This window comes from Equus caballus, chromosome 16, assembly GCF_041296265.1.
Source record: "Equus caballus isolate H_3958 breed thoroughbred chromosome 16, TB-T2T, whole genome shotgun sequence".
Lineage (NCBI taxonomy): Eukaryota > Metazoa > Chordata > Mammalia > Perissodactyla > Equidae > Equus > Equus caballus.
This window is the reverse complement of record NC_091699.1, coordinates 35,303,706-35,330,870: the sequence shown is the minus strand read 5'-3', so window position 1 is coordinate 35,330,870 and position 27,165 is coordinate 35,303,706. Positions and strand designations below refer to the sequence as shown.

Below are 27,165 nucleotides of genomic sequence, written 5' to 3'. Positions count from 1 at the left end.
ATGAGGACAGGAATGTTTTCTGTTTTAGTTCCATTGTATACTGGCAGTGGCTCTGGCGCACAGGGATACTCAATAAATAGTTGTTGAAGGAACAAATGCATAAAGATTTTTGGTGATTTGTGACAATGAATCCTTTTTTTGAAAGGAGCAATCAATAAATCATTTGTTTGTAAGTTCCAGGAAGGTGCTGTGACCATCTTATTTATTATAGTATTTCCGGTACCTTCCGCCAAACCTGACACTTAGTAGGTTCTCAATACTACTTCACTAAATAAATGAATGGATGGATGCATGCATGCATGGCTGGATGAGTGGGTAAAAGATGAATGTACAGATGGATGAATGGATAGATGATGGATGGTTAGATGGACAGATGGACAGATGAAGGAAGGGAGAAAGAGAAGGAATGGCTGGGAAGCGAATTAGTGAGAAAACAGGTGAATATGGACTTAAAATTCAGGGTTTGGTATGATATTTAAACTCTCACAGACAAAATCCTTATGTGTTATTTAGACCAAGAGTCTCAGTTAAATAAGTTTCAAGCCAGGATGATTAAATTGGGCCACGGAATCAGCTTCCCAGTGAAGTCTAAAACCTGACAGCAAATATGTCTTATTTTTGTCTCTGCCGTTTGGCAGAAAAATCCCTGATGTTGTGGATGTCCAGATATCAAATTAATAAAATTTCATTAAGACACTGCCATTGTCTCCAATGAGTATTAAACCATATATTCAACATTTAAACTAAATCTCGTAGGTGAAATTGCTTATTAAAAGTAAGCTATCCAGGCTATCCAGGAGGCGAAACAAGATCAAAAAGATAAGTCCTCCTGTTCTAATAAAAACCCAACTACTTAATTATTAAGAACATTATTTTGAAAAAAGGTGTGAGGGCGAAAGGAAGCTGTCAGTCACATGACCAAGCCAATAATGTCAGGAGCCTCTAGGAAAAAAGAAAAACCACGGCCTTAGGTAAAGAGAGTATAGTCACAGAGCTGATAGTAAATCTTAGCGTATCACAGGCCAGGCACAATCAGTGTGCATTTCATTACGTAGCCTGCATAACTGACCTTATCTGCCATCATGTGAATGGCTTTCTGGAGCCATGATGTCCAGCTTCCCCATGGATTCCCTCCGACCCCACGAGAAAAATCCCATAATCATCTGTCTCTTTGGCAGGACATCATCAACATCCAAACTGGGAAAGGGAAACAGCTTTCAACCCACCTGTACAGAGCTCCCACTGATCACAGATGTTAGCAAAGCTCCTCTGGCAACAGCAGACCTTGGCAGATATCCCCCAAATTTTGTACAGCAGCTTCCAGAGCGTGCCAACAATGCTGTGAAACCCATCATCCCTGTCCTGGCACAGAAATCAGGGCAGGACCAGCCCCAAGCTGGGGGCTCATTCTTTCCTAACCCAGCAACACATCAGTCTCTTAGCTTGTGGTAATTAAGAGCCAGCAGACTGTGGGCAAAGCAGTTAAGAGAGCTTTTTTTCTAGGAATGCAGCCTGAGTAATTGGCTTGCTGCTTGCTAATGACATGACTTCTACAAAAATAAACTGTCATAGGGAATTCTCTTAACTGACTTGGTGAATGCAGGCTCTCTACCTGTCTGATACCCTGTGAGTTCAGCAGGGAATTCCAAAATACTTTGGGGAAGAAGAGATGCAAATGAATCTCCAAAAATCCTCCTGCACAGTTAAGTTTAAATGGGATGCAAAACAAAAAAAGACACCTTGCTACCTGATGTCATGCTGCCTCCACAAAACTGCCCTCTCTCCCCCTGTATGCTCCTTGTCAAGACTCCATTCCACGTGGAGTGTGTAAAATAAGTCCACGCATCACAGAGCATGGTTGGGGATGGGGAAGAAAAAAGGATGGTTCCCTCTAATTCAAGGCTCATGTGACACATCTTCTAGATTTGATTCTATTTTTCTAAAGGCTGAATAGGTTTCTGACTATGACCCAGGGATGGGGAGACACGTGCATGCATGTGAGAACACACACACACACACACACACACACACACACACACACACAAACACACACACAGGTTTTAGCATCTCTGTGGTTCCAACATGGGCTCCGACCAGCACTTTTCTGCCTGGATCTTAACACAAACTGACAAGGAAGGAGCCCTGAAGTCACATGTTCCAATCACCATGGCACTATGCCATTGGAATCACATCAATTATTGCAGACTTTCTCTTTGGAGAACTTAGATGTGGGGCTTCAGAATGCAGGAAGCTCCCTCTTTCATCTTAATAAACTTCTGCCTCTCACAGCCAGGCTTGGAGACAGGTGGAAGGAATTCAGCTGCAGCACCATGAGCTGCAAAGTTTTAAAGGTTCTCCCTTCCTGGATGGCAGAAGGCTGCAGATTTTCCCTCGCCCAAATATTCAAGCCACATGGTAGTACCCCTCTCTATCCCAATGTTAATGAATTGGGAAGCCTCTTCCACCCGGATCAATTTCACAGGCATCCGAGTTCCAGATTTTGAGTTTTTAAGTAGCATTTTAATCTGTTGCCAGTGCCCCAGGAGCAGAACCTCACACTACCAAACAAAACACTACAGCCTCTAAGCTATTAGCTAACATGTCAACTAGGTGATGCATCTTCAGGGAAACCAGATTAGAAAGGACAGCAAAACATTGATTTCTTTTTTTTTTTTTAAAGAATCCTATACCTGCAGCATAATGCTGCTAACGCTGGCAAAACAACAAAGGACATTTCCACAGCAAGGAAATGTCTTATTCTTAGGGCTGGGGCACTGAACATTGTTCCATGTGAGCATGGACACCTATACAGGGCATAGCCATTCTTCCTTAAACCTACAGGCTTTTAAATTTTGTGAACAGTTCATCATCCAGTGGACAAGAAAGCTCAAGGAGAGAATCTACTCATGCGAACGGCTGGAAACACCAGTTGACAGCAATGCTACCCGGTTAGCAGGTGGAGTTTTTTTTTTTTTTTTTCCCCTCCCAAAGGAAACAATAGCATTTGTATCAAGTTAAAACATCTAAGAAACTCATCTATTTGAATGAGAGTTGTGATGCATTTACATAGAGAAGATTCCAACCATGAATTCTTTCTCCTGGCTCCTGCAGCCTGCCCACAAATCACTAGACAGTTCAAGACAAACCCAAATACCTTCTATAGCAAACAGATCCCCAGAACTCAATATAAGGAGCCCCCGTCCAGTTTCCCCCATCCACTCTAAAACACATTTAGTGAAGTCAAGCCAGACCGCGTCCCCTCCCACCACCTGCCCCCCTGCCCCCAAACAAGCACTAAGTAACTGACAAGTCCTTACCGACTTTGGGCTCTTCTTGGGAACGGGCAGCCCTGGAAAAAATGCAACAAGGAGGGGAGAGGGGAAGAAATCATTAGCATATAAATGTTACCTTTTCCTTAAAGAATAATCCCCAGGTGTTTCATGGCAACCTAGCCATCTGCAGAGTTATGTCAGATTTCTCCCCTAGCATCGGAGTTACCAGGCTGTTCATATCGAATCAAAGCAGAGGGAGGAGGAGAGCGAGAGGCAGGAGATCTATCTGCATTAGCTATGCTGACTTGTACTGCAGCAGCCTGGAGGCTGGGAAAAGAAATTCACAGACCTCAGCGGCCTGGGAAATTGAACACTTGGACAGAATCTCAAATGCTCTTCTGGATTAAGAGAGACTTAACTTACAATTAAGTCCAGGATATTTCCTTTCCACCCGATCCACTTGTCAATTGAAGCGGACCAATCAGGAGAGAGGAAGGGGTGTATATTTAGTTTCAGAGGAGTACATGGTTAAAATTAAAATTTTTTCCTTTTTTTGGTCTTTTCTTTCTTTTTTTCTCTCTGCCTTTCAGGAGAGGGAATGCCTTCTTTATTTGGATGAGCCAAACACCAAAACAAAGACAGATGCTCTTTTGCCAGCACAGAACACAAATCCAAGTCCGTCTAGGACCCACTCCGGATCCTCGGCACACCTCTCAATACCTGTCAGTCATCCAAGCAAACTCCTATTCAGCTTGGACTCGAGCTGGGACTAGACCCTTAAGGGGAGAGCAGGTCGTTTGGGAGTGAAAAAGAGAAATTTCACAGAGCCGAGAGAAAAACATAATAATGGAGAAAGAGAAAAGGCAGAGGAGACAGAGGTGGTCTCTGAACCTGGCTGGCTCTTCCAAAATCCTGTCCTTAGTGGGAGGGTGAGAGCTGGAAGGGACTCTGATCTCCTCACTTCTAGGAAAGTCAGCAGTGATTAAGGGCAGGCTTATGGGAAATCTACCACCAGGGGAGTGCAGCAAAGGAGGGCTAGAATGGAAAATAAAACCACATATTGGTATTTCAAAAGTAATCGTTTCTGCAAGCTGCCCTTTCATTTTCAATTTTTAAAATTTCTTATTTGAGCAAAGGTCAGAATGCAAAACGCAGATTCCATCTGTATTAGGCACAAAAGATACACTTAGGAGCTCATGATTTTGCACTGAAAACTTCAACCTTTTTTAGACAGTGATCCCTATATGTAGGGTGATGATTTCAACTCTTTTGGAAGGGGCTTGTCAAACCATGAGCCTTGCTAAGTTCAGCGCAAGTCACGCGAGGCCATGGAAGTGGGTGGGTAGGAGGAAGCCACCCAGAGGAGCACGGCAGAAGTGCCCAGTGCAAGGAGCCATGATAGGAATTCCTTGTCCTCAAAGGCATAGGGGCAGTTTTCTGGCAGAGCTCATCAGAGCTTCAGAACGAGGTCACTGCGGTCTGGCAGAGTGGCTCTCAGACTTCAGAGTGTAGAAGGAGCACTTGGCAGCTTGTTAAAAACGCAGAATCCCTGGGCTTCACCCTCAGGGGCCCAGGAATCTGCAGTATGAGCAAATATTCCAGGAGATTCTGATGCGGACCACATTTAAGGAAACTATGATATGGTAGAAAGAGTATTTACCCATTCAAGTCAGGCAACCTTCAGGAAGTTGCTTTAGAGCCCTTTATGCCTCAGTTTCTCAATTTATGAAATAGAGATAATAAGCCTCACTTCACCAGATGCTTGTGATAATTAAACAGCAAAATCTTTAAAAGCCTTGTACTTGGCACAGAGTAGGCCCTCAAATGTCCACCCCTTTCACCTTCCTGTGCTAATTCACACCATTCAGAAAGGCAGTGGTTATGGTTATCTTACTGTAACTAGGGAAAATCATTTGCTAAGCATGTGAAAATATAAAAAATATTGTAGAGGAAATATTTTACCAATGGATGAGAATAACTGTGTTGAGCAATTTAGATATGTCATTATTCTCAAAAACAATTATGAGGTGCTTTTATTTGTTCATTAATGTGATTCCCTTAAGGAATTTTATCAAGTTATATTAGTGTGAGTCATTGTATTCAGTTCAAAATTATACAATATTACATTCACACTTTTCCCTAATTCAGACCGACCTTCTTGGTTATCTGGAATAAGCAATGTTTTACTGTAGTTAGCTTCTATTAGGCTTGACTTCACCCAGGATCCCAATGATCTTCTACAAAAATCTGTAAAGAATCCCCAATTAAGCAGGAAAGGAGTCAAGGAAAATGGCTTCAATCCACACTCTGCTAATCCTTTATAAGACTCTGACCATCCTCAAGTCCCTATCCCTTAAGATTTTCATATATAAAATAAAGGGCACTTTCCATTCTCTATCATAAGAAACACGCGCACACACATTCAAAGGTGCATGTACAAAGATGTGCACTGCAGCACTGATAGTACAAAGGAAACCCAGAAACGACTAGATGTTCTAAATAAGCTGTGGGACAGCCAACTTATAAAGCAGTCTGCAGAGGTTGAAAGGAATGAGCTTTCTGTTTGGGTAACAACATGGATAATCTCCACATCATAATGTTGAGTGAAAACGACACGCTGCAGAATGACAGGTACAGGAGGAGACGGGGATTAAACATACTCAAACACACTCACGGCATCTACCCTCCATGACTGTCTACACCAAACTGAGAAGTGGGATATTTCTGGGGGGACAAGGAGGACCAGAGATCAGAGGGGTTAATTTCAGCAGATTTTAGCCTTAATCTAGAATTCCTTTTCAAGAACACCATTTTCACATCTTGCTGAGGCAATAAAATATTAATTTAAAAACAAACATTAATTAACTAACAGCCCTTCCGTTAATTGTACAAAGCCAACCAGTCTGAAGCACATGGGGGTCATCAGTTATAGTCTGTTTCCTCTGAGGAAGCAGTCCATGGAACATTCTAAAAGATCTCAGCTCAACTGACACAATGTTTTATTTTACAACAAATAAAAACTTCTTTGAATTTAAAGAGGGATTTGTTCCTCTTGGCTAGCCAGTTGCTGAAAACCTTCTTTTTATATAAAAAGCCATACCTTTTACAGGAGCCAAAAGTGGCCAGAAATTAGTATTTAAAAAGTAAAAAAAATCAGGAGACTCCACTTCACCGTTTTTTTTTTTAAAAAAAGAAATCAGATTTGTTTTAGGTCTATATACTCATTAAATCAAAATCTAATGAATATGAATGCTGGAACAAAACTCCTGATTACAATTCATAATTTACTTTAGCCAAAACTACTCAGATGTATTAAAAACAGCATGGAGACCTAATGGAAAACACTCAAAAAAGGTCACTGTTAGGCAGAGTTCTCCAAGACTTAGAAATCAGAGGATGTGGCTCTTGTCTAGCTAGAGTTGACTGCAAGGCTATCCATACTGGATAGGTGACAGAAAGCAACAGGATCCCACACTTCATGGCACATCAGTGGTCTTCCTTAGGACAAGTGCACACTTTGTGTTCCCAGTGACAGCAGGAAGCGTGTGTTTATAAACTGTATCACATATTACATATGAGGCATATGGGCAGAAACAGCACCATCTTACTGAGCTCGTCTGTTCCCTTCAGGGAAAGGAAGGGCAACTTTGAGAAGAAGCAGAAGAAAGAGTCCACAGATGGCACCATCTGCTCTTAGAGCCTAGAAGGTGACAAAGGCTCTTCAGAGGGATCCCAGAAAACTTTTACAGGGAAGTACACATTCAAAGTATGAGTCTTAAGTGTGATATAGAGAAGTGGGAAAAGCTTGCGACCTGAATTTCTAAAGTTCTCAATGAAAAAGGTGTCCCTTTGGAGAAAACAACTGGCAAATTCTCTGCCAGTGACTCGGGTTGACCAATTAACACGAGGGGGAGGAATCTCTATCCTTTTAAATAACAAGGTCATAAACTACGCTACTGAACAGGTTCTCATGTAACTAAATGACAAATGTTATTCTTGGTGAAATTTTATAATGGTTGTACACAAAAATTTATACGAAAAAAGTAAATATGTAACAGAATACACACAGATTTGGAAACAAGGACTAGGAAGGTTATACACCAAAACAAGTGTGTTCTTCGGCTCAGGGGATCTTGGATGCCTTTATTACCTCTTTTAGTATCTTCAAGAAAAGCTTTATTTATTTAAGAACACATACATACACACACACACAGATACCACAGTAAACCAAAGTCTGTACTGCCTTTTTAAGTAAGATGAAAGCAGCAAATTTCAGAACATTTTATTGCACTTTTAAATCTCTAGAGCCATCACTAACCTCTACATCCTTCCAGAGTTGCTTACTTTTTCCCCAAAATGAATATATACATATACAGTTTCTTTAAGCACTCTGTTGAGATTAAGACTTCTGTTTGTTCTACTGACTAAAGGGCAATGGGAAAGACTTGGAGAGCTAGCTCAGCTAGCAGGGGAAGCCAAACAGAAGCCAAGCACTACCAATTCCGCACTGAGTTCAACAAAACTTGAGTTGCTAGGAAAGAGACTGGACTTCCCTGGACCAAATTCTTTCTAGGTTTAAAGCAAGTGAGAATGTCAATCAACCTTTCTAACCGAAAGAATAGAGAAAAATTGTGCAAAGGACTTTGAAGGGGTGAATCCTAATGTCAGTGTCATATGCAAAATAGGTCTTCAAATAATAAAAATGTATTATGTCATCATGATATTCATTCCCCTCTGCACTTGGTTTCTAGATTTGAGCATTTTAATACAAACATTTTGGTTTCCTCTTCAGTGTTCTAACAAACATTATGTTGCTAATCAATGTCATTGAACACATGGGATTGTTTAGAGTTTTGCAAAGGAAAATGTTGCATTAGAACTGGTGTCCTGGATCTGAATCAGGCATTGCAATGTGCAAGGAGCAGGGAACTGTTATATATATTTAGAGAAAGAAAGAGACACACAGTTAGGTAGTTCGTGGAGACCACTGAAAGCTATGGAAAAGAGAAGGCTCAGAACCTGCTCTTATGTTCCAAAGAGTTAGTAAGACTGCTCCTGAGCACATTTTCATCTCAGACCCCACCAGCTTTGTCTCTTATTCTAAAATCTATCAATACATAATCCTAACTGTAGGACCCAAAAATTATAGCTGACTTTAACTCAGTTAACCCATCATTAGGAGTCTGTATTAAGGAAATAATCAGAGAGTCTCACAAAGATTTATATAAAAAGATGTTCAACACAGTATTACATAAAGAAGATAAAAATTGAAAACAATCTGAACTTCCAAAAACAGAGGACTGAGCAAACATATTGTCATACCAACAAGATAAAAAATTACAAATCCATTAAAAATGCGCACGATCAAGAATATTTAGTGGCAAGGAAAAATAGAAATGATATAAGACGTGAAAAGCAGGATAAAAACTGCACATAGAATATAAGCTCATTGTTAAAAAATAGATATATGTATATATCACACACATAGATCATACACCCAAAGACTAGAAGGCAAGGCATTAAAACATTGTTTCTGAATGCTAGGATTAACAGGTGATTCATATTCTTATTTTCAGTATTTTCCAAGTTTTCTAGATTTTTCCTATAATACAGCTATAATCATAAAGCACCAAGCATCACCGAAGGTCGCAGCTGCACTGTGTGTGCTTGGACAATGGTATGTACCTATTGGCTTCAGTGCAGTGCTAGATAAAAAATAACTGGAGTTTGTTCTAGCTCTGTCTTGGCTCAATGACTGCCATTTCTACTCAAGTGTCTGTGCTGCTAAATTACTGGGCCATGGCCTTGATTGAAAATGGGAGAAAAAGCTGCTTGAGCCTCTCTCAAGCAAAGCTACACAAAAACACAATTTTGCATATAATTTCAAGGAGTCTCTGAAGCCTTGGCCAGTGACCTTGAGAAGCCCATTTGACTGGGGCCTACGATCCTCAGGTTAAATCATACTTGTCCAACCACATGGCTCTGGTGTTAGATCCAATGCCTAGGGTGAGGCTACCTTCAGCTAAGTTTGTGCCTCTAAAAAGGACAGCAGGTATAAAGTTTCATTGCTTGCTTCTCCTTCCTCTTTCTTGGGAAGATTTAAAGAGCACATCGAAAAAAATTTTGATGAGAGAAACTGCATTAAAGAACACACCAGAATACTAACAGTTATCAGCAAAAATGCTGCTGCATGAAAAGATAATGAGCCTAGTAGGTAACGCTTTTACTGGGGAGGGGGGATTAGTATGATGATGAATCAGAATACTAAGAGATCAAGGAGGTACAGATGTGGAGGGATGCAGGAAAGACAGAGTGAGAAAATCTGAGATTTCCCCGGCAACACGGAATTGATGGTTATTTGTCTGCAAACCAGTGGCTCTAAACAATTAACATTAATGACCAGTAACCCTTCTCAAGAAAGCCATCTGCATCACTCTCTGCCAGCCAGTTTTTTGTTTGTTTAATACAGAATATATAAACCATGAAATAAATTTAAACTGCCCTCACCTTACCGATAAAATGCTAAGGACAGTCCAGAAAACCGGAAAAGGAAGGTACACTCATCAGCCCTAACATTTTCCACTGAGGGCAGGAGGGAAAACAAGGAAAAATCACTCACTCATTTAACCAAACTGTGCTGAGGGATACTATGTGCCAGGAGCTGGCATTAAATAAAGCAATGAACGAGACCCACAAGGACCTGTTTTCACAGTGCTCACATTCCGTAGGGCAACAGAGAATAAACAATTTAGCAAATAATTTCAGAGTGATAACTTGAGTGATGAAAATGAAGCAGGATAATGGAACAGGCCATGTTGGGATGCACAGCTACTTTATACTGGGTGGTCAAACACGTCTTTCTTGAAGAGACAGTATTTGAGCTAAGACCTGAAGCATGCGAAGGAACCAGCCATGTGACTATTCATCCATACAAGATTTATTGAGCTCTGCCATATGCTTAGGGAAGCATTACTGAAGAGACAAAGGTAAATCAGACATGGCGCTGACCTGGACGAGTTCATCGTCTGTCTTAAAGAGAAAGAAGCAAAGTGACGGTTATAATTCAGTGTGGTCAGTGCTAAGTGCCATGACAGAAGAAAGCACTGTTGCTCTTGGGAGCAGGTGAAAAGAAAGGTAATCCAATGTGAAGAAGAGGGCAGAAGGGATGAGCTGAACGCTGAAGGAGGGCCAGCATTTAATCACGGGGTCAAGGGGCTGGGAGCAAGAGGCAGTGATTGATGCTTGACTGAATAATGATTATGACCTTTTTTAAAGCTCAATCAGTGTGTCAGCATAAACTCAAGGCCAAGTTTAAACTAGAGTACATTCTCACTGAAGGACCTTACAAACACTATATATCACAAAATTGAATCCATAAAACAAAATGAAAAATAGTTCTAGCTTAGACACATTTGATTTTTTTCTCCTTCCTCTGGCCAAATACCATCATCAACCCTGTGGTGTAATTTTTCAATGCAAATATGATACCAGCCGCCAAGAACAGGAGCATCAGACCCAATGTCTCCAAAAAGATGAAGACATTCTTTCCTTTGGGGACCTAATAACAGTCATTATGAAATATTATGGCCATCATAATTTAGAGAGATGGTTGGACTTCAGATGTCTGGAATAAGTAGGTCCCAATGCTATGTCAGTTGGCATTTGTTAAGAAGATTAAGAATATAGTTGTACAGCTTTACAGCTACGGAGAAACCTGCTTCAATTACACAGTACATATAGCCGAATAAATATGTCCCAAAGAGAAATAAATGGCTTGCAAGGCTGGTGATTGCTAATGGTTTACAGAGCCTTTCACCTCAAAGTCATAAGCCTTGAACTGGCACAGGTGAGGAGAGACCTGAAGTCATTAATACTTTGGGCTGCTCAAAAACCTACGTAAGATGGATGGATTGTCATCATGCAATTCCTAAGAGAGAAATGGTCACTTCAGAAAAGGTGTCACTGAAATAACATAGATAGTCTTGTTGTGGACTCCCAAGAACACCCTGAAAGGTGAAAAACTTGGCTTCTCATTTGTAAAAAAAGAATCTTCAAAAGCAAGGGCTGATGCAAAAGTAACAAGAACTGAGAGCTTGCCTGTGACAAACGTTTATTCTTCATAACTGCTGTCTGATTTAATTTCTAATATCATCCCTATTTTAAAGATGAGAAAATTGAGACACTGATGATTAAGTAACATGGCCAAGGTCACACAGTCAGGTGAGCAGCTGAAAGGAGATTTGGTCTAATGCCAAGCTTGTGCTTTTAAACACTGAACTATACAGTCGCAAAGGCGCTTAATCCACTTTGGATCATAGCCCACTATGAAGGGATTAAAACAACAGTGTTTGTACGTACAAAATGCATTCATAGAAAACTTTGCATACAGCTTCACAGACTACATAGATATCAACCTATAGGTCAATTGGTCAAGGTATCTTGGATCCATAATTGTGAGGTGAACTAAGGAAAAGAGTTTCCTTTCTACAGATATCATGGGAGTCTAGGTGTAGTCAGTCAAGGTCTCAACATGTCTCTGAGAATCTACTCCAAGTCAAAGTACCTAAATCATTGATCATTCAAGGCTACATACGCTAAAAATATAAGACAAGTCTGAACTGGGGGCAGGGAAGCAAGTCTCTAAAGCTACACATGTAACAGGTGGGCTGGGCACCAAGCCCTATGAAATACAGTTTCAAAAGTGGGTAGGAGCTTTTTCTAGCTTGCAAATGTATTCTGACACTACCTGACTAACAAGATTTTTTTAAAAAATTGGGAGTAGGGAAAAAGATGGAGTGAGTCAGAAGGAGAGTGAGTTATGGCTTCTTCTCTCCAGAAGGGGAAAGAAAAAAAATCGTCAAGTTACAAAGACCACTAATTTGTCATGATGTACCATGAGGCCAATTTTTCTTCTCCAGGGAATATCACCATCAAGAGCTACTTTTTAAGGGTAGAATTAAGCCAGTTTCTCAAATGGTTCCAGGAAATCTCTCTAACTCTGTGTGGGTTGGAAATATTTGTAATTAGGCTGTTTAGGCATAGGGTCTTGCCTCACTCCATAAATGCTTCCACCTCTGAGGAAGACTTCCTAACTGCCCGACTGACAGCTTCACCCTTCTACCGCCTATATTTCCAGTCTGAATTGCTCACTGTGCAAATGCTTACGAGATGACCCTGCTACCCATTCCCCTTATTGACAGCCTATAGAAATTTCTCTGGACTAGGAGACTACTTCTGGCCTGGAAGCTCCAAGGCAGTTCCTCCAAAGTTGAAAGTTTGATTTTTAGCTGCATAGGATGTATGGGGGGGATTATTAAACAATAGCTCAAAATAGTTCATTGAAAGAAAACACCAAAAAGGATTCCTTTTCTGGGTTGGAAAAACAGGATGCTGTGTGGGCCCTTATTTTAAGGTCACTGGCTGCAAAGGGAAACCTATCCCTGTAATTGGTGCTGAGAAGCTTGTAGGTTAAAAAAATATATGCCAGGATCCCTGACTTTTAGGTTGACTCTTATCTTGGCTGCTTATTTTTAGCAATGCTAAGTTAGGCACAGGACCAAACAAGAGATCTAGGACAGTATCCCAAATTTTATCCCTACAGGACACCAAACTCCTAAAATTTAAGCACCCTCTTGAGGCTGCTTTATCTCTCCCACCACATACATTTCCAAAACGTATCCTGGATCCATCCATGTGAGTCCATCTCCACTGCCACCACTTTTTCTCGCCTAGATGACTACAAAAGCCTAAAAACTGATCTCTGCTTTATTCTTCATCCCCGTTCATCCATTATCCACACAGAAGCCAGAGACATCTTTCTACAGCATAAATCAGGTTATATGGTCTCCCAGCTCCATGTCCCTGTGGCTTCCCAACACAGTTTCGATGAAACACCAGCCCTTTTCCGTGTCCACAAAGCCCTCTGTGATCTGACCCTGCTTGCCTCTTTAACTTTATTTCCACTCCTCTTCCCCTTGCCCATCTGCTCCAGCCAGACTGGCGCTCTCCACTTCTGGGCTAATTCCTTTCATTCCTCTAGGCATTTTCACTGGCTGTACCCTCTGCCTGGAACACCCTGCCTGCAGATCCACGTGTGGGTGTCTTCTCGTCACTCAGGGCTCTCCTCCAACATCACTTCTTCAGAGAAGCCATCCAGGGATCCAGGCCATCAGCAGATCTGAAGTGACCTTTCTTGTCACACTTTATTTACACAGCCCAGTTTCTTTGTTTTCATAGACCCTATGACTCTCTAAAATTATTTTGTTTATTGTTTATATTGTTTATTGTTATCATTTACTACGTAAATGTCATATCAATGTACATATCAATTACTATGTAAGTGTGATCATTTACTAGTCCCCAGCCCTAGAACATTATCTGGTCCCGTTCAATAAACATCCTGCCAATGAACGCGTGAGCGAGCGGAGCTCATGAAGTGCGTTCGTGTGGTAAGGGCTGTAGGAAGAGCTGATGAGGCGAAGGGGAGGGGCGGCTTGGCCTTTCTTTTGATCACCCTCATCACTGCTGTGACTGCTTAACAGCTCTTGATCCTTGGGCTGCTCTTTGATTTACTAGTGAGCTGCCAGGCTCGGCTCCACTCACCGCTGCCTCCCTCCGTGCAGAGAGCAAGGTTCTGCTGTGCCACCTTGCGTTCTAAATTCCCATCACAACGGATGGCTCATGTCTCAGAATTAACGGAAGCCTCATAAAGAAATCCAAACCCTACAGCTCCTAGCCCCCAGCAAAGGGATATGTTCTCAGGGACTCTGTGAGAGTCTAAATAATTCTTCAGTTAAGGATATCTTCAAGTCTTTCCTTTGAAAAGCACCTTTTATGACAATACTGAGTGAAAAGGTTTCAAATACCTCGCCCTTCCCCACAAAAAGCAAGCAAAGACTGAAGAAAAAGATATTTCAGTTCCTTTTCTTCAGCCAAATCCATGAATCTCTTGAGTAGTTTTAACAGCCTTATTTGTGTGACAATCACTTTTCTACCAAAACGTACTTCTGCAAAATTGGAGGGAAATCTTCCCGTTTGCTCTGTAAGGGCATCTATTATTTGGCCATTTCAATTAACTTTATCATCAAACTGCTTAATTGCGACTGAAGCCACCCCTGGCACCATAACAAACTCTACTCTAATCTCTTAAATTTAGGAAATCATATTAGCCTTAGAAAGCATAGGTCGTGGTTAACAACGGCAGGCAATCCAACTTGGAAGTCTTGCAGCACTGCATTATTCAAAGCGTCTGGAGTCAGACCTAAAGAGCCATTTACTGAAGGGTCAGGTTTTTCCAGAGAGCAAAGGACAGATGATGAGCAGCCTCATTCGTCTCCCATGGAGATATTAAATGTCTTCAAAATCCTCTTGCTGAAACAATATCTGAACTGGTCTAAGTGATTATGTGAATTAGAGAGGAAAAAAAGCTGTTTCCTTGACTTTGTCAATTTCTAATGAATTGCTCGCCCATATAGCTATTGGAAGCAGCCGAAACTCATGCTCTGTTCAACTATAAGATTTCAGGTTTCAGTGAGTCAATACTCATTTTGCCAATTGGATTTGCTTAAGGCAGAATATGGGAATCAGTTTCACCCACACACCCCCCAACACACACACTGTCCCACTCAGGACGAATCTCAATTAGAAATAACTTTTATAGGTCAAGTACATTTAAGACGCAGGGAAAATTCAAGAACTGCAAGGCCATTTAATCTGGGAACAAGATGTATCATAGGGCACTGCCTTGCAGGAGTACTTTGCATTTATGACAGAGAACAGTAAGTAACAGAAATTCACACTGGAAATGAAATACATGCTTACTCAGTAAGCATTTACAGTGATGAAGACACTCAACAAGTTTGTCACTGCGGAGAACAAATGCCAGGAGCCTTTGCTTCCTCTCCTGTCTGATTCTGGCTGTTTCCTGTTGCATCTTTCTTGGTAAATAAGGCTCTAATCAGGCTTAGAGTCGACACAGATGGAGAACTTAATGCAAGCAAACATACTGGAAATGGATTTTTTAAAGCTGTCATAAAGTTTTTGAGGTTGCTTTTTACATACTAGAAATCAGCCCTGGATATTTAAATATCCACGCGCGGTCCATCCAATTTTTCTCTCGCTTTTGCATTTAACATGCTCAGAACAAAAGAATTCATGAAAGAGTCTGACCAGTATGGGTAGTATTATGTAAAGGCAACACATAGGAGACTTATGAATCTATCCCTGGTCTGAACCCAACCTCAGCTTCCCCCTATGTACATAAGGGTCCGTGGAAACAATGGTCAGAGGGGGAGTCCCCATTGCCTTTCCCATAGTTGGGATTCCAGATCCCCACTCACATATGATTTCAGTGCATACTCTCTCCTGTCCCACCCATCCTTCCCAACTTCCTGAAGGCCTTCTTTCCTGCAGCAGCAATTTCTAGATTTTAGATTTCATGGACCAGCAAATTTTCATAAAATAGATTTGAGCAAGTAACCACAATTCACCAATTCCTTATTTTGAACACTAAGAACATTATAAAGGGGGAGACAAGTAACGATCAACTACCATTCCATAACTAAAAGTGTATTTCAGCAGAAAAAAAGAATGGGAACATAAAATCTGTAAACGAGAGTCCTCCACCGTGGAAAAACTTAACTTCATGAAGAAGCTGCTACTCTGTCCTGATCTTTCTCGTTTCACTGTCTACTGAAAATCATGCCACCACACACTAGAAAGAATATATCTCCTGCCACCTTCTCCCTTGAGGCTCCTCCTTTTTGCCTTCCCTTATCTTTTCTCTATCCCAGAAAATTATTCCAGAAGTATTGAAAACACTAGGACCACCTGAGCATCTCCTCCACCTCCTTCTCTTAAGCCCCATTCAGGCTGACAGAGCAGTAAACCCTTCATCAGGACAGGGTGGTTCTGCAGGTACGATAAGCCCTCCTCTTGTTCCATCCTCAGTACAGTGCTGAGGAAGGCACAGTTCCACTCATATTTCAGATGACAATGTGGGAGGCTCAGGGACATTGCCCATGGCTGGCCCAGGCTGCACTGCTAGCTAGTGGCAGAGAGGAGGACTGAAGGGAGATGGTGACAACTGGCCAAGTCGCTACTTCCATTACTGAGCCTATGCAGAAGCAATGACTGCGAAGAAATGGGGAATAGTCAGATGAAATTTCTTCCATCCAAGTACCACAAAAATTAAACCATAAAGTGATTTCATTTGCACCTAAAAAAAAACCCAACAGAACACAGCATTTCCAATAAGCAAAAACAAGACGGGTGTTAAAGAGGTGATAGCAGTGGTTCTCAATCAAGGTTGATGTTGCCCTTCAGGGGACACAGGCCATGCGTGAACACAATGTTGGATATTACCAGTGGGGAGAAGAGGAGGGGGCTACTGGCATCTAGTAGGTAGAGGCCAGGGATGCTGCTAAATATCCTATGATGCACAGGTCAGCCCCCACAGCAAAGAATTATCCAGTCCATGATATCAATAGTGCCTAGCTTGAGAAACTCTGAGATAAAAAACAACTGTCTCTTCCTCCTTCAATCACCACAGTCTTAAGTCAAAGCTGCTACATAAACTACTAACAAACTACGTAAACAAAGAATCCTATTAATTCATGGGCAGTGCTGGTATTTTTTTAATGCAATCATTTCCCACTTTGGTAAATAGTACCTATGGCAAAAGGAACCACAGAGAATAATTTTTAATTTAGAAAAAACATAAATATCTAAAGGAGCATAGACCTAATTCCAATTATTTCCAGATGATTTTAAAAAACTGATTAGTATTTATGCAACTATAAGAAAGCTATTTTAAATACAGCTTTTTAGATAGGTACATCACGCCCAGGCCCCTGAACATGTCAGCTGTCAAAATAAAGGTCTAATAAAAACCCAGGTTGCTGAACGAGGTGAGCTGATAGCCAACAGCAGGGGCAGAAAGGGCCTCCCTCTATTACAGAGTCTTATAATTGGTCCACGCTGCAGTGTCCTAGCTATTCTGACTGCTTCCTCTATGATACAGTGAAAAAGGATCTTCTGAACTTTGCCTCAAATATGAAAATCACAAAAATAGTATATTAGATTATTTCACAGCAAAGGTAATATACCAAATGAGATTTCTAGAAAAAGAATTAGCACAAGAAAATGGGGAGGATGTGATTAACCACACTGTATTTTAGATGTTTGCTTGCATGTCACTCATGTATAATGAGAGATTAAGACAGTGCTGAAATTCGTTGAATGAAAGAAGGAATGCATAGCGTTTACTGCATATGGTGAGAAAGAAAGAACACTGAGAACATTAGAAACACGAAAAGGAACAGGAGTATGAAATAAACCCAGGTAACAGCTCGGCACAAAAAAGGCATGTTGCCAGTGGAAACAGCACTCCTAAGGACCCAATGCTATTTTCAAAGACATTAAGATTCTACCAACGAGATTTCTGAACCAAAAAGGATTATGTTCACAAAGAAGGGACATGATTAATATCTGAGCAGGAATACAAATAGGGGAAATACCAGGCAAGGGATAAGGTGGGGAACGTTTCTAAATCTGCAGGTGGCAATGCAAAGACAGTCTCAATAAAAATCATGGAAACACTTAACTCCAGATGGTGGTAAAGAATGTGTGATTTAATTTGAGGCAAATGAAGGAAGGTGGAAAAAGATTACACAGGGCAAACTCTGCCTCAGATAACAGTTTTGAAAATCTTCAGAACTGAAAAATGCTTAGAATAGAGGTGAGGAAGATATCTCTTTCAACAAGGAACTCAATGGAGTAACGTCGCAAAATTATTATAAGAAAAGGGAGAAGCTATCATAATACTCTCCCTCATCGCAGAGACTTTTCACATGGGAGACACCATCCAAAGAAGCTGATAATTAACACATTAATTTTCATATGGAACCAAAGTAAAGGTAGAAAATAAAAGTATATAAAAGTATACAAATTAAAAGTATATAAATAAAAAGAATGGGAAAGTAGCACTTCCTGGAATTTGGAGATGATAATGATAAAAAGAAACTCCTAGGAAATGGGTCCAGAGCAGGTGTACAAACCTCCCTTAGTGCCTTCACACATGCTGTCTTTGGGTCTCAAACTCAGCTGTCTGAGCAATGGGCAGCTAACGTACAAAAGTGTGCCAGCCTAGAGGGAAGACAGAAGAATGGCAGGACTGTGGCACATTGGAATTGTTGGTGCCAACTAAATGCATTTAAATTTAAGAATATTTTCTAAAGAGACTACTAAAAGATACATGAGTGGGTCATGCCAAACACTGCATGGACCACCAGTTTGTAACTCCAAATCCTTCTTATGCTTCAAAGCTCGAGTCTAGTTGTTCTCAGTAAAGGGCAATTTTACCTCCCAGGGGCTCGTTTGTCAACGTCTAGAGACATTTTTTGTTGCCACAATTTGGGGGGTGAGGGGCAAGTATGTAACTGGCAGCTACTGGGTAGAGACCAGGGATGCTGTTAAATACCCTACAATGCACGGCACAGACCCCGGAAAACAAGAATAATTATCCGGCCCAAAAGGTCAATAGTGCTAAGACTGACACAATCAGCTCTAGTCTCATGTCATTCAAAAAGGCTCCACCATCACCCCTCGTCCTCCCTGATTTGCTGCTTGTCCAAATCTGCACCGCACAGATTCAGACTACATGTAACTGCCGGTAAAATTCACGTGTTCGTCTTGGGTCTCCCTCACTAGGTTCTGAGAACCCTGTCTTCTCTCTCCTTCTCCTAGAGCTATGTACACAGAAAGTGTTCAGTCCTTGGTGAAGACCAAGAATGGGTCGACTGGGAAGGGGTGTCACAAATATTATTAGAGCTATGAAATTAAATAGAAAAGAAAAACAGCTAGAGCATAACCTCAATTGATTCTACCAACAGAAAACCTCAAACATACAGCAATTTCAATAGTGTACTTTTAGGAGAAAAAAAACCGATCAAATCTAGTCCCATTTTCTGCATAGGTTACATATACTGTCCCAAAGGCCACCGCCTCCTCTAGGATGTTGGGTCCTGTCCCCTGCCCCTTCTTAAAAATCTCACTCCTGCAATGATTTCCTTTCTCCCCAGCATCTCCAGTTTCTGTCTTCTGAGTTATTTCTGTCAGCATACAAGAATGCTGCAGTATCTCCCGTCTTAAAAACCAAACTAGGGGCCGGCCCCATGGCCAAGTGGTTAAGTTCATGCCCTCCGCTTCAGCAGCCCAGGGTTTCGCCGGTTCGAATCCTGGGCACGGACATGGCACTGTTCGTCAGGCCACGCTGAGGAGGCGTCCCACATGCCACAACTAGAAGGACCCACAACTGAAAATACACAACTATGTGCCCAGGGGGCTTTGGGAAGAAAAAAGGAAAAACAACATCTTTTAAAAAAAACCAAACCAAACCAAACTCTCTCTTTTGAATTAGCCCCCTCCAGCTAGGAGAACTGGCTCTTTTCTCCATTCCACTTTACAGAGAAACTCTTAAACAACTTGTCCAAATCCCTATCCCACTTCTGGCTTTCACCCACACTCCAGGCTGCTGCGTTTGCACACTTCACAGACCGTGTTCTTGGAGGCGACGAATGCCATCGGCAATGTTTCCATTCTCCTATGCCTCCACTCCTTGATGCCACCAGTGCGGCTAGAGCCTCCTGGAGACACTTTCTTCTCTTGGATTTGGAATACCACGTTCCCTGTTCTTTCTCGTGTTTGCACTAGCTGTTCCATCTTGATTTCCTTTACTCTGAATGGTATATGTCCTAGGGTTCTGTCTTGGCTCCTTCTCTTCTTTCTGCTCTTTCCCTAAGTAATTTCATTCAGCCCCATGGGTCTAAATACCCGTGAATATGGCCCACAATGAGAAATATACTTTGTAAAACGTTCATGTACATATACGTGTCTCTATGTATTTATGGGTATATACACAAAGTAAAGGTTTCATGAAAAAGTACTTATCTTTACCAAGTTTGAGGTACTCTGATTGCTTCTATTCTGTTTTACTTTTGAGAAAAACAGTGGTTGTAGCCCAATACATTGGTTTCATGGCCTAGTAATGGGTCACAGCTCACAGCCTGTAGCACACTCATTGACAAGATAATGGCTTATAAATGCCTGTCTCCTGCCCTAACCTCGCCACCACTGAACCCCAGGACCCAGACATCTGTCTATGTTTCTGATCCACTTGGATGTCGGATTCACTTGCATGGACATTTCACAATTAACGTGTCTGAGAAGGGACCTTGATTCCAGGGTTCAAGGCCCACTCACTCCTACCTCAGTATCCACATCTTAACAAATGGCCCCTCTGTCTATCCAACTGCCCAGGCCAAAAATACAGGGGTCAATTTTTGCCTCCTCCCTTTTCCTTTCCTTCTTCAGCAGAGGTCAACATTATAGCCTGTGGACCAAATAATGTTTTCTCGGAACACAACCAATCCATTTGCTCAGCTATCGTCTGCTACACGGGCAGAGGAGAGTGGTGGTGGCAGAGACCAATATGGCCCACAAAGCTAAAATATTTACCATCTGGCCCTTTTCAGAAAGAGTTTGCTCACGCCTATTCTGCAGTCAACCTAACGAGTCCTGTTGACTCTCCTATACACATCCCCAATCCCCCTGACTTTCCTCCATCTCCACTGTTATCACTCTAGCCCAAAATGCCAACACCACTCTCGGTCTACTACAACAGCCCTAATAGGTCTTCCCACTTCACATCTGCTCCTCTAAAATATATTCTTCAAACATATGACTGTCTTAAAATATCAATGAGATCTTGTCTCGTCGCTGCTTAAAACTGGATCTCACACTGAAAATGAAATTTGAACTACTGATCCTGGTCTCGAGTCTCTGAACTCCATCACCACTCTCCTTCTTCATCTTTTGTCACTCGCAATGGCCTTTGTTCTATTTCTTTCTCAGGGTCTTTGCATTTACTGTGCCTTCTTCACTTCCGCTCACTTCACCTGGTTTTATTTTCTTCCTAGCACTTCTCTCTGGCTGATGGCTTCTTGTTCACCTGTTTATTTCTGCCCTTCCTGAACTCCTTCCTCTAGAATAAAAGTTTCATGAGATCAGGGGCTTGGTGGTTTTCTTTGCAGATGATTCTGCTCCATTTCCCAGTACCTGGACAATGCCTTGCACACAACGGTGACGAATTTGTCCCCCCTCAAAAAGGGAAAACAAAGCAACTGTTTTACATTCAAATTCAGACCTGTAAGTAGCACAGAATGATAATTCCACAGCCTGCTAGCCAGGCCAATAATTCTAACTTGAAATTCCTACACTCATCCAGAAAGGAGAGAGGATGTCACCACTCCTTAATGAGAATTATAAATCACACACATATTTATAGTAAATAATGCACAAAAGCAAATAATTTGGTGCGTTAACTTTACCTTTAAGGAGCATAACACATTCCCTTACAGAAAAAAAAAAAGGCAGAAGTTTTAGGTGTGCCAACCACTTGGCATTATGAATATAACAGGAATATACCTCAAACTGTCCAATCTAGTCTAAAACTGCATATAAATGTTAGAAAAAGTAAGTGCAGCCTGCTCAGGTTTGAAAATGATAAAACCAAAAATCCCTTAAAAATTTTTAAGAGAAAAACCAGAGTTCCTTAAGATGCTGAAGGTGAGGGATAATTTTTATCCATGATATAATGGAAGACGGAACCAAAATAGAGACATTTTTATATTTATCTCATCTCTTGCTATAAGTCATCTCAAATACAAATATGCCCTAACAGTCTATAAAGAATTCTCAAATAAAATCTTTGGAAACTTTAAACCAAGGCAATAAACCAAAATAGCAACTTAAAACTGCATTAATAATAAAGGCCAGAAGGCTCCTTACTAGCAAATGCAAATACCGTCCTATTTAGCACCGTGGAAGTGCTAGAAGTTTGCTAATTTTAACTTGAACAACTTGTAACAGCTAGAAGATATGAAGCAGCACACTGGACTTGACAAGGGGACTTGATTTGCAAAATTATTAGAAAAACTAAGCAGCATAGGTAAGCAGGGAGGTCAACTAGTTTGAGAAACCGAATCAGATAAATATGCCAAGAGACTTCAACATCTTCCTTTTTAAACAGAGCTCTGACCAACTGTAAGTTGCTGACAGCTCATGTGGCAGATTATACATTATTTTATGTATTAGAATGAAAGGTGAATTTTTCTTGTGTTTTAAAGTTTCTTGTCCTTTTTGGATTAAAGAGACTTTACCCTAATAAAATACTTCAAGTTAAGCTCCTTAAACATCAGTCCAATGCAAAAGATGAGCTCCTTCCTGGCCAGGTGGAGGCCCTGGGACCTGTTAACCCTTGATGAGGCCGTCCCACGGTGGGGACAGAGCAGACTGCCTCAAGGGCTAATACGTTACAAGTCTTTTAAGTTCTCTGAGTCTCAATTCCTTGTGATCCCCTAACATCTAGTTAATACGCATAAAGAGCTTAGAGCAGTGCCTACACATGGAAAGAATTCCACAAATAGGACCTATTATTATTATCTGTATAAAAAGAAATCCATTCACCATGAAGTTGCCTTCCATTCCATATTCTTCTTCTATTCAAAGGCATAAAACTAAGAGAAAGAGTAAAATAAAGGATATTCAACATCTCACTCGCGAGGGTAAAATGATCACAATCTCCAGAGCAGCGCTGTGCAACAGGACTTTCTCGTAGGATGGAAATGTTCTCTAGCTGCACTGTCCAGTATGGTAGCCACTAGCCACATGTGGCTACTGAGCACTGTAAATGGGGTCAGTTGCATCAAGGAACTGAATTTGAATTTGTATTTAATTTTAATTAATTAAATAGCCACATGTGGCTAGTAGCTACTGTACTGGACGCTGGAGAACATGCTTAATTGGACCGATATGATTCACTGACATGATTTCCCAGTATCTTGGCCTCTAGACATGCTCATCAAGGCATTTCCCCATGATCTGGAGCAGTCGGCGACACAGAGCGTGGGCTTTGCAGGCAAACAGCCCTAGGTTGGGATTCAGGCTCTGTCACTTTTTCACTTTGTGATTTTGAGATGGTCAATCTCCCAATGCCTTTGTTCTCAGCTATAATGATAGTGCTCACCTCAGAAAGTTCTTTCCAGGATTAGTGTTTATGAAAACAAAGGGCTTGGCATCAACTCCTATTTTTCATTCTACATATATGATTTTCTGAATTCCTACAACGCGCCAGCCACGACCTGAAATGGTGGGAATAAAGCAATGGTTGAGACCAAGGCCCTGCTCTCATGGAGATCACAAATAAGTATCAGTGCCTGGATGGAGAAGGACAGAGCAGAAAGTGATAGCAGTGGATCTACTTTATTTCCTGTGGAGTGGTCAGAGCAGGCTTCTTGGAGGAAAGGACTTTTGAGAAGCCTGAAGGACACACACAGACAGCCCTGTGGCTATCTGGGAGAAGAAAAATACAGACAGAGAGAAAGAATGAGTGCAAGGCCCTGATGCAGGACTTCAGAATTTACTCTGAATGATGGGAAGCCATTTTGACACGAGGAGTGACTTGATCCAATTGACTTTAAATCACTCTAGTGGGAGAATGGACTGTAGGAAGCATTTAGACCTGTTGCAAGGCCACTGCAAGGCCAGGAGCCATATGATGGATGGCAGGGGGCTGGGCAAGAGGTGGGAGGTAGACGGAGCCTGGGCATACTGAGAAGGGAGAGCCGATGAATTTGCTGATGTGAATATACAGAACTCCATCACTATTAGGATATCACTCTGCAAGCAACCTGAATTCCTGTTCGGAGGCCCTGCTGCTCAATTTGAGAGATTCTGGCAGTCAAACGCTTAAGTGGTGCAATTTGCAATTCATTCTCCAGTCCAAGACCAGAGGGCAAAAAGAAGAGGGGCGCCTGATCACCCGGGTTTAACTCTCTGGTGCACAGCTCACCGCGGTCCTAATTATGGTTTTGCATCATTTCAGAAGGAAAAAAAGCACACAGAAAGAAGATCTAATGCTAATGATGGGCTTGCATGATGAGATTAGATATTGCTCTCCCTATTTGGATCAATGATGATTTAATAAACTAAATACCATTAGTAAATTTTGATGAAAATTAAGTGGCATCAATTTGCCCATGGACTTCAGACCTTATTCATTGCTTCACAAGTAAGATATACTCCTCGACAGTTACGGTATTGGAGTTTCATATCCATAAGCCAAGAAGCTGCATAGCATAGCGGTTAAGAGCCCAGTCTCTGGAACTGGAATTCTCAGGTTCAAATCCTGGCTTCACCACTAACCAGCTGTGTGATTCTGGGCAAGTCACTGAACTTCTCCAGGCCTCAGCATCCCCTTCTCTAACAGGGAACTAAGATATTACTTACCTCAGAGGGCTCTTTTGATTATGATATATAAAGTGTTTAGAATCAACTATGCCTGGAGCATTGTGGAAGTGTTTATTTTTATTACAAGTGGCTTAAGCAAGGAAGAGTAAAATATGCTTTCCCAGCCAAACCAGAAATTTCCCTTTTGCTTTATTCTAAGCAAATTTAGCTGTGGAGTTTCAACAACTAAAACAAAAACAATTTCTTCAATTTTTTTCGTAGCATAGGGACTAACAATCACTGCCTTCATTCCCCAGAGGGTCTACTGAGAATCATAGCGCCAAGTGGTAAACTGGTAGCTGCGCCAACGCAGCCACAAAGGGGTGTTGAGAGGTTCTATCTACGTGTGTGTGTGTGTGGTGGGGTGTTGCTTGTACTATGGTGAAAAACCTGGCACACAGTAAGTACTCAATCCCTGATAGTAGTAACATTATCATTACCATCACCACCACCATTGTCATATCTAATTTTTGCCTTTTAACATCTCTTTATCATCTTTCTAAAGTTATGAAATATGACTATAAAGCCAGAGGATTAATTTTCTATTGCGACTTGTGAAGCACGTTTAACTTATTCAGCGAGTACCTACTAAGACTTTACCACATGCCAGGTTCCCCGGGAGGGACCAGAGATACAAGCATAAAAGTTGGACCAAGTCTTGCCCTCCAGGAATCCTAACATTTCATTACGATACAATCAGATCCTGAAATTACTTAGTGACCTGACAAAAGCATTCAGTAGACAGTTTGTGCAAACCGGAAAGCAAAACATCAGTCTGTTACTGTTGTGATCAGCAGAAGCCATGAGGAGATGGTGCTCAAAGTGGGCATCTCCAAGATCAAGTGCTCCCTTTGATTCTCCTTATGTGAAGTAGAAAAACGTAGAATTTGGGATCCGAAATGGACCTTAGGGAAGACTGAGAAATCTGTTGCTTATAAAGTAGACTCTAAAAGGAGACTATTACTCAGAAATGAAAATAACTATTTAGTTTTATAAATTTATTTTCCCCCAAGTTACATATCATATAATCAAAATTAGAAGAGTTCACGAGGTCAGGAGCCTAACATTGGTTGCAACTCTGACCGCACATCAGAATCACCAGTGGAGCGTAAAAGAAAAAAAAAAAAAATAGATGCCTGGCAGTCATGCACTGAAATTAAGACACTGTTGGTCCAGGCTAGACCTTTTTTTTTTTTTTTAAATAAAAAGCTACTCCTACCCAGTTGCTTCTGATATTAGTCAGTGTCAGTAAAATATCACTGATTTATCATATGACTACTTCTATGTCAGGAATTAGCATAAATGCTACCTTATTTCATCTACATCACGCACATGCAAAGTAAGCATTATTATTCCCATTTTTTCAGATAACTCGCCTAAGGTCACAGTAAAGGCAGGAGCTGGCACTTAAACTTGCGTCATCTGGCTCTAGAATCTTCTGGTCTTTCCTCTACACATCAATGAGGTCATTCTTTTTTTTTGTTTTTGAGGAAGATTAGCCTTGAGCTAACATCTGCTGCCAATCCTCCTCTTTTTGCTGAGGAAGACTGGCCCTGAGCTAACATCCATCCCCATCTTCCTCTACTCTATACGTGGGACTCCTACCACAGCATGGCTTGCCAAGTGGTGCCATGTCCGCACCCGGGTTCAGAACCAGCGAACCCCAGGCTGCCAAAGCAGAACGTGCACACTTAACTGCTGCGTCACCAGGCCGGCCCCCAATGAGGTCATTCTTTGCAGAAAATTAGAGCCAGAAGGAGTCACCCTAAAGATGATCTGGTTCAAAACTTTCATTTTATTTTTTTTGATAAAAAAATGAGTCTCAGGACAAGAGTAGTAACCTGGTCAGAGATACAGGGCAGCTAAGGGCAGAGACTGAACTAGAGGTGGGCTCCCAACATCCCTAGTTCAGTTTTATTTTCAATACACGATTTCTGTCAAAAGCAAAACACACATTCTCCACTTTCATAAAGTACTGCTGCATCTTCTCTTGAAACGGAGTATTCTAACTCAACCCAAAACTGCATCTTAAAGAGTGTCCCCACCTACTAATTGGTGTGAATTAGCCAAATATATCAAATATTTTACACAGAGGAGCATGCGTAGTTATGCTACATATAATTCCTTTTTTTAAAAGGTAAAAAAAAATCCTTTATGGGACAAATTCTATATCTTTTGTAAATTTTTTTTAAGAAAACTATTTTTTGAAAATAGTGATCACCTTCTCACATGATTTTCCAAACACCTCAAAAAAGTCTCTAGACTCACACTGGCGTCAGGTGACAGGCCATCTGAATGCAAATGCTATGTAAAAAATAAAAAAATAAAAAGCATTCTCCTGACTGGACAGCAGAGGGAGAAGGAGGAAAGGACATGCCACGGGAAGATGCGGATCCAGGAACTGGAAGAAGGCGCTGCCTCTTACAGAACTTCACTGACAGACCAGCAGGCAGGGATATGTTTACGGAAAAGAGACTTGGAAACAAATCAGTAATGGTTCCAGCCGCCAGGGCGCGTGGGTGGACACCCCAGCAACTCCAAGCCTGAC

The 27,165-nt window shown here is 41.4% G+C and overlaps 1 protein-coding gene across 50 annotated transcripts in view; it reads right to left on the bottom strand.

Moving 5' to 3' along the window:
* Positions 1 to 27,165, bottom strand: part of MAGI1 (membrane associated guanylate kinase, WW and PDZ domain containing 1) — a 597,491-nt gene that overhangs the window by 40,309 nt on the left and 530,017 nt on the right. For all 50 annotated transcript variants that reach the window (XM_070238662.1, XM_070238674.1, XM_023621197.2 and 47 more), the window contains one exon: positions 3,318 to 3,349. In XM_070238662.1, the coding sequence (XP_070094763.1) occupies positions 3,318 to 3,349 (32 nt within the window). The remainder of the gene's footprint in view (positions 1 to 3,317; positions 3,350 to 27,165) is intronic.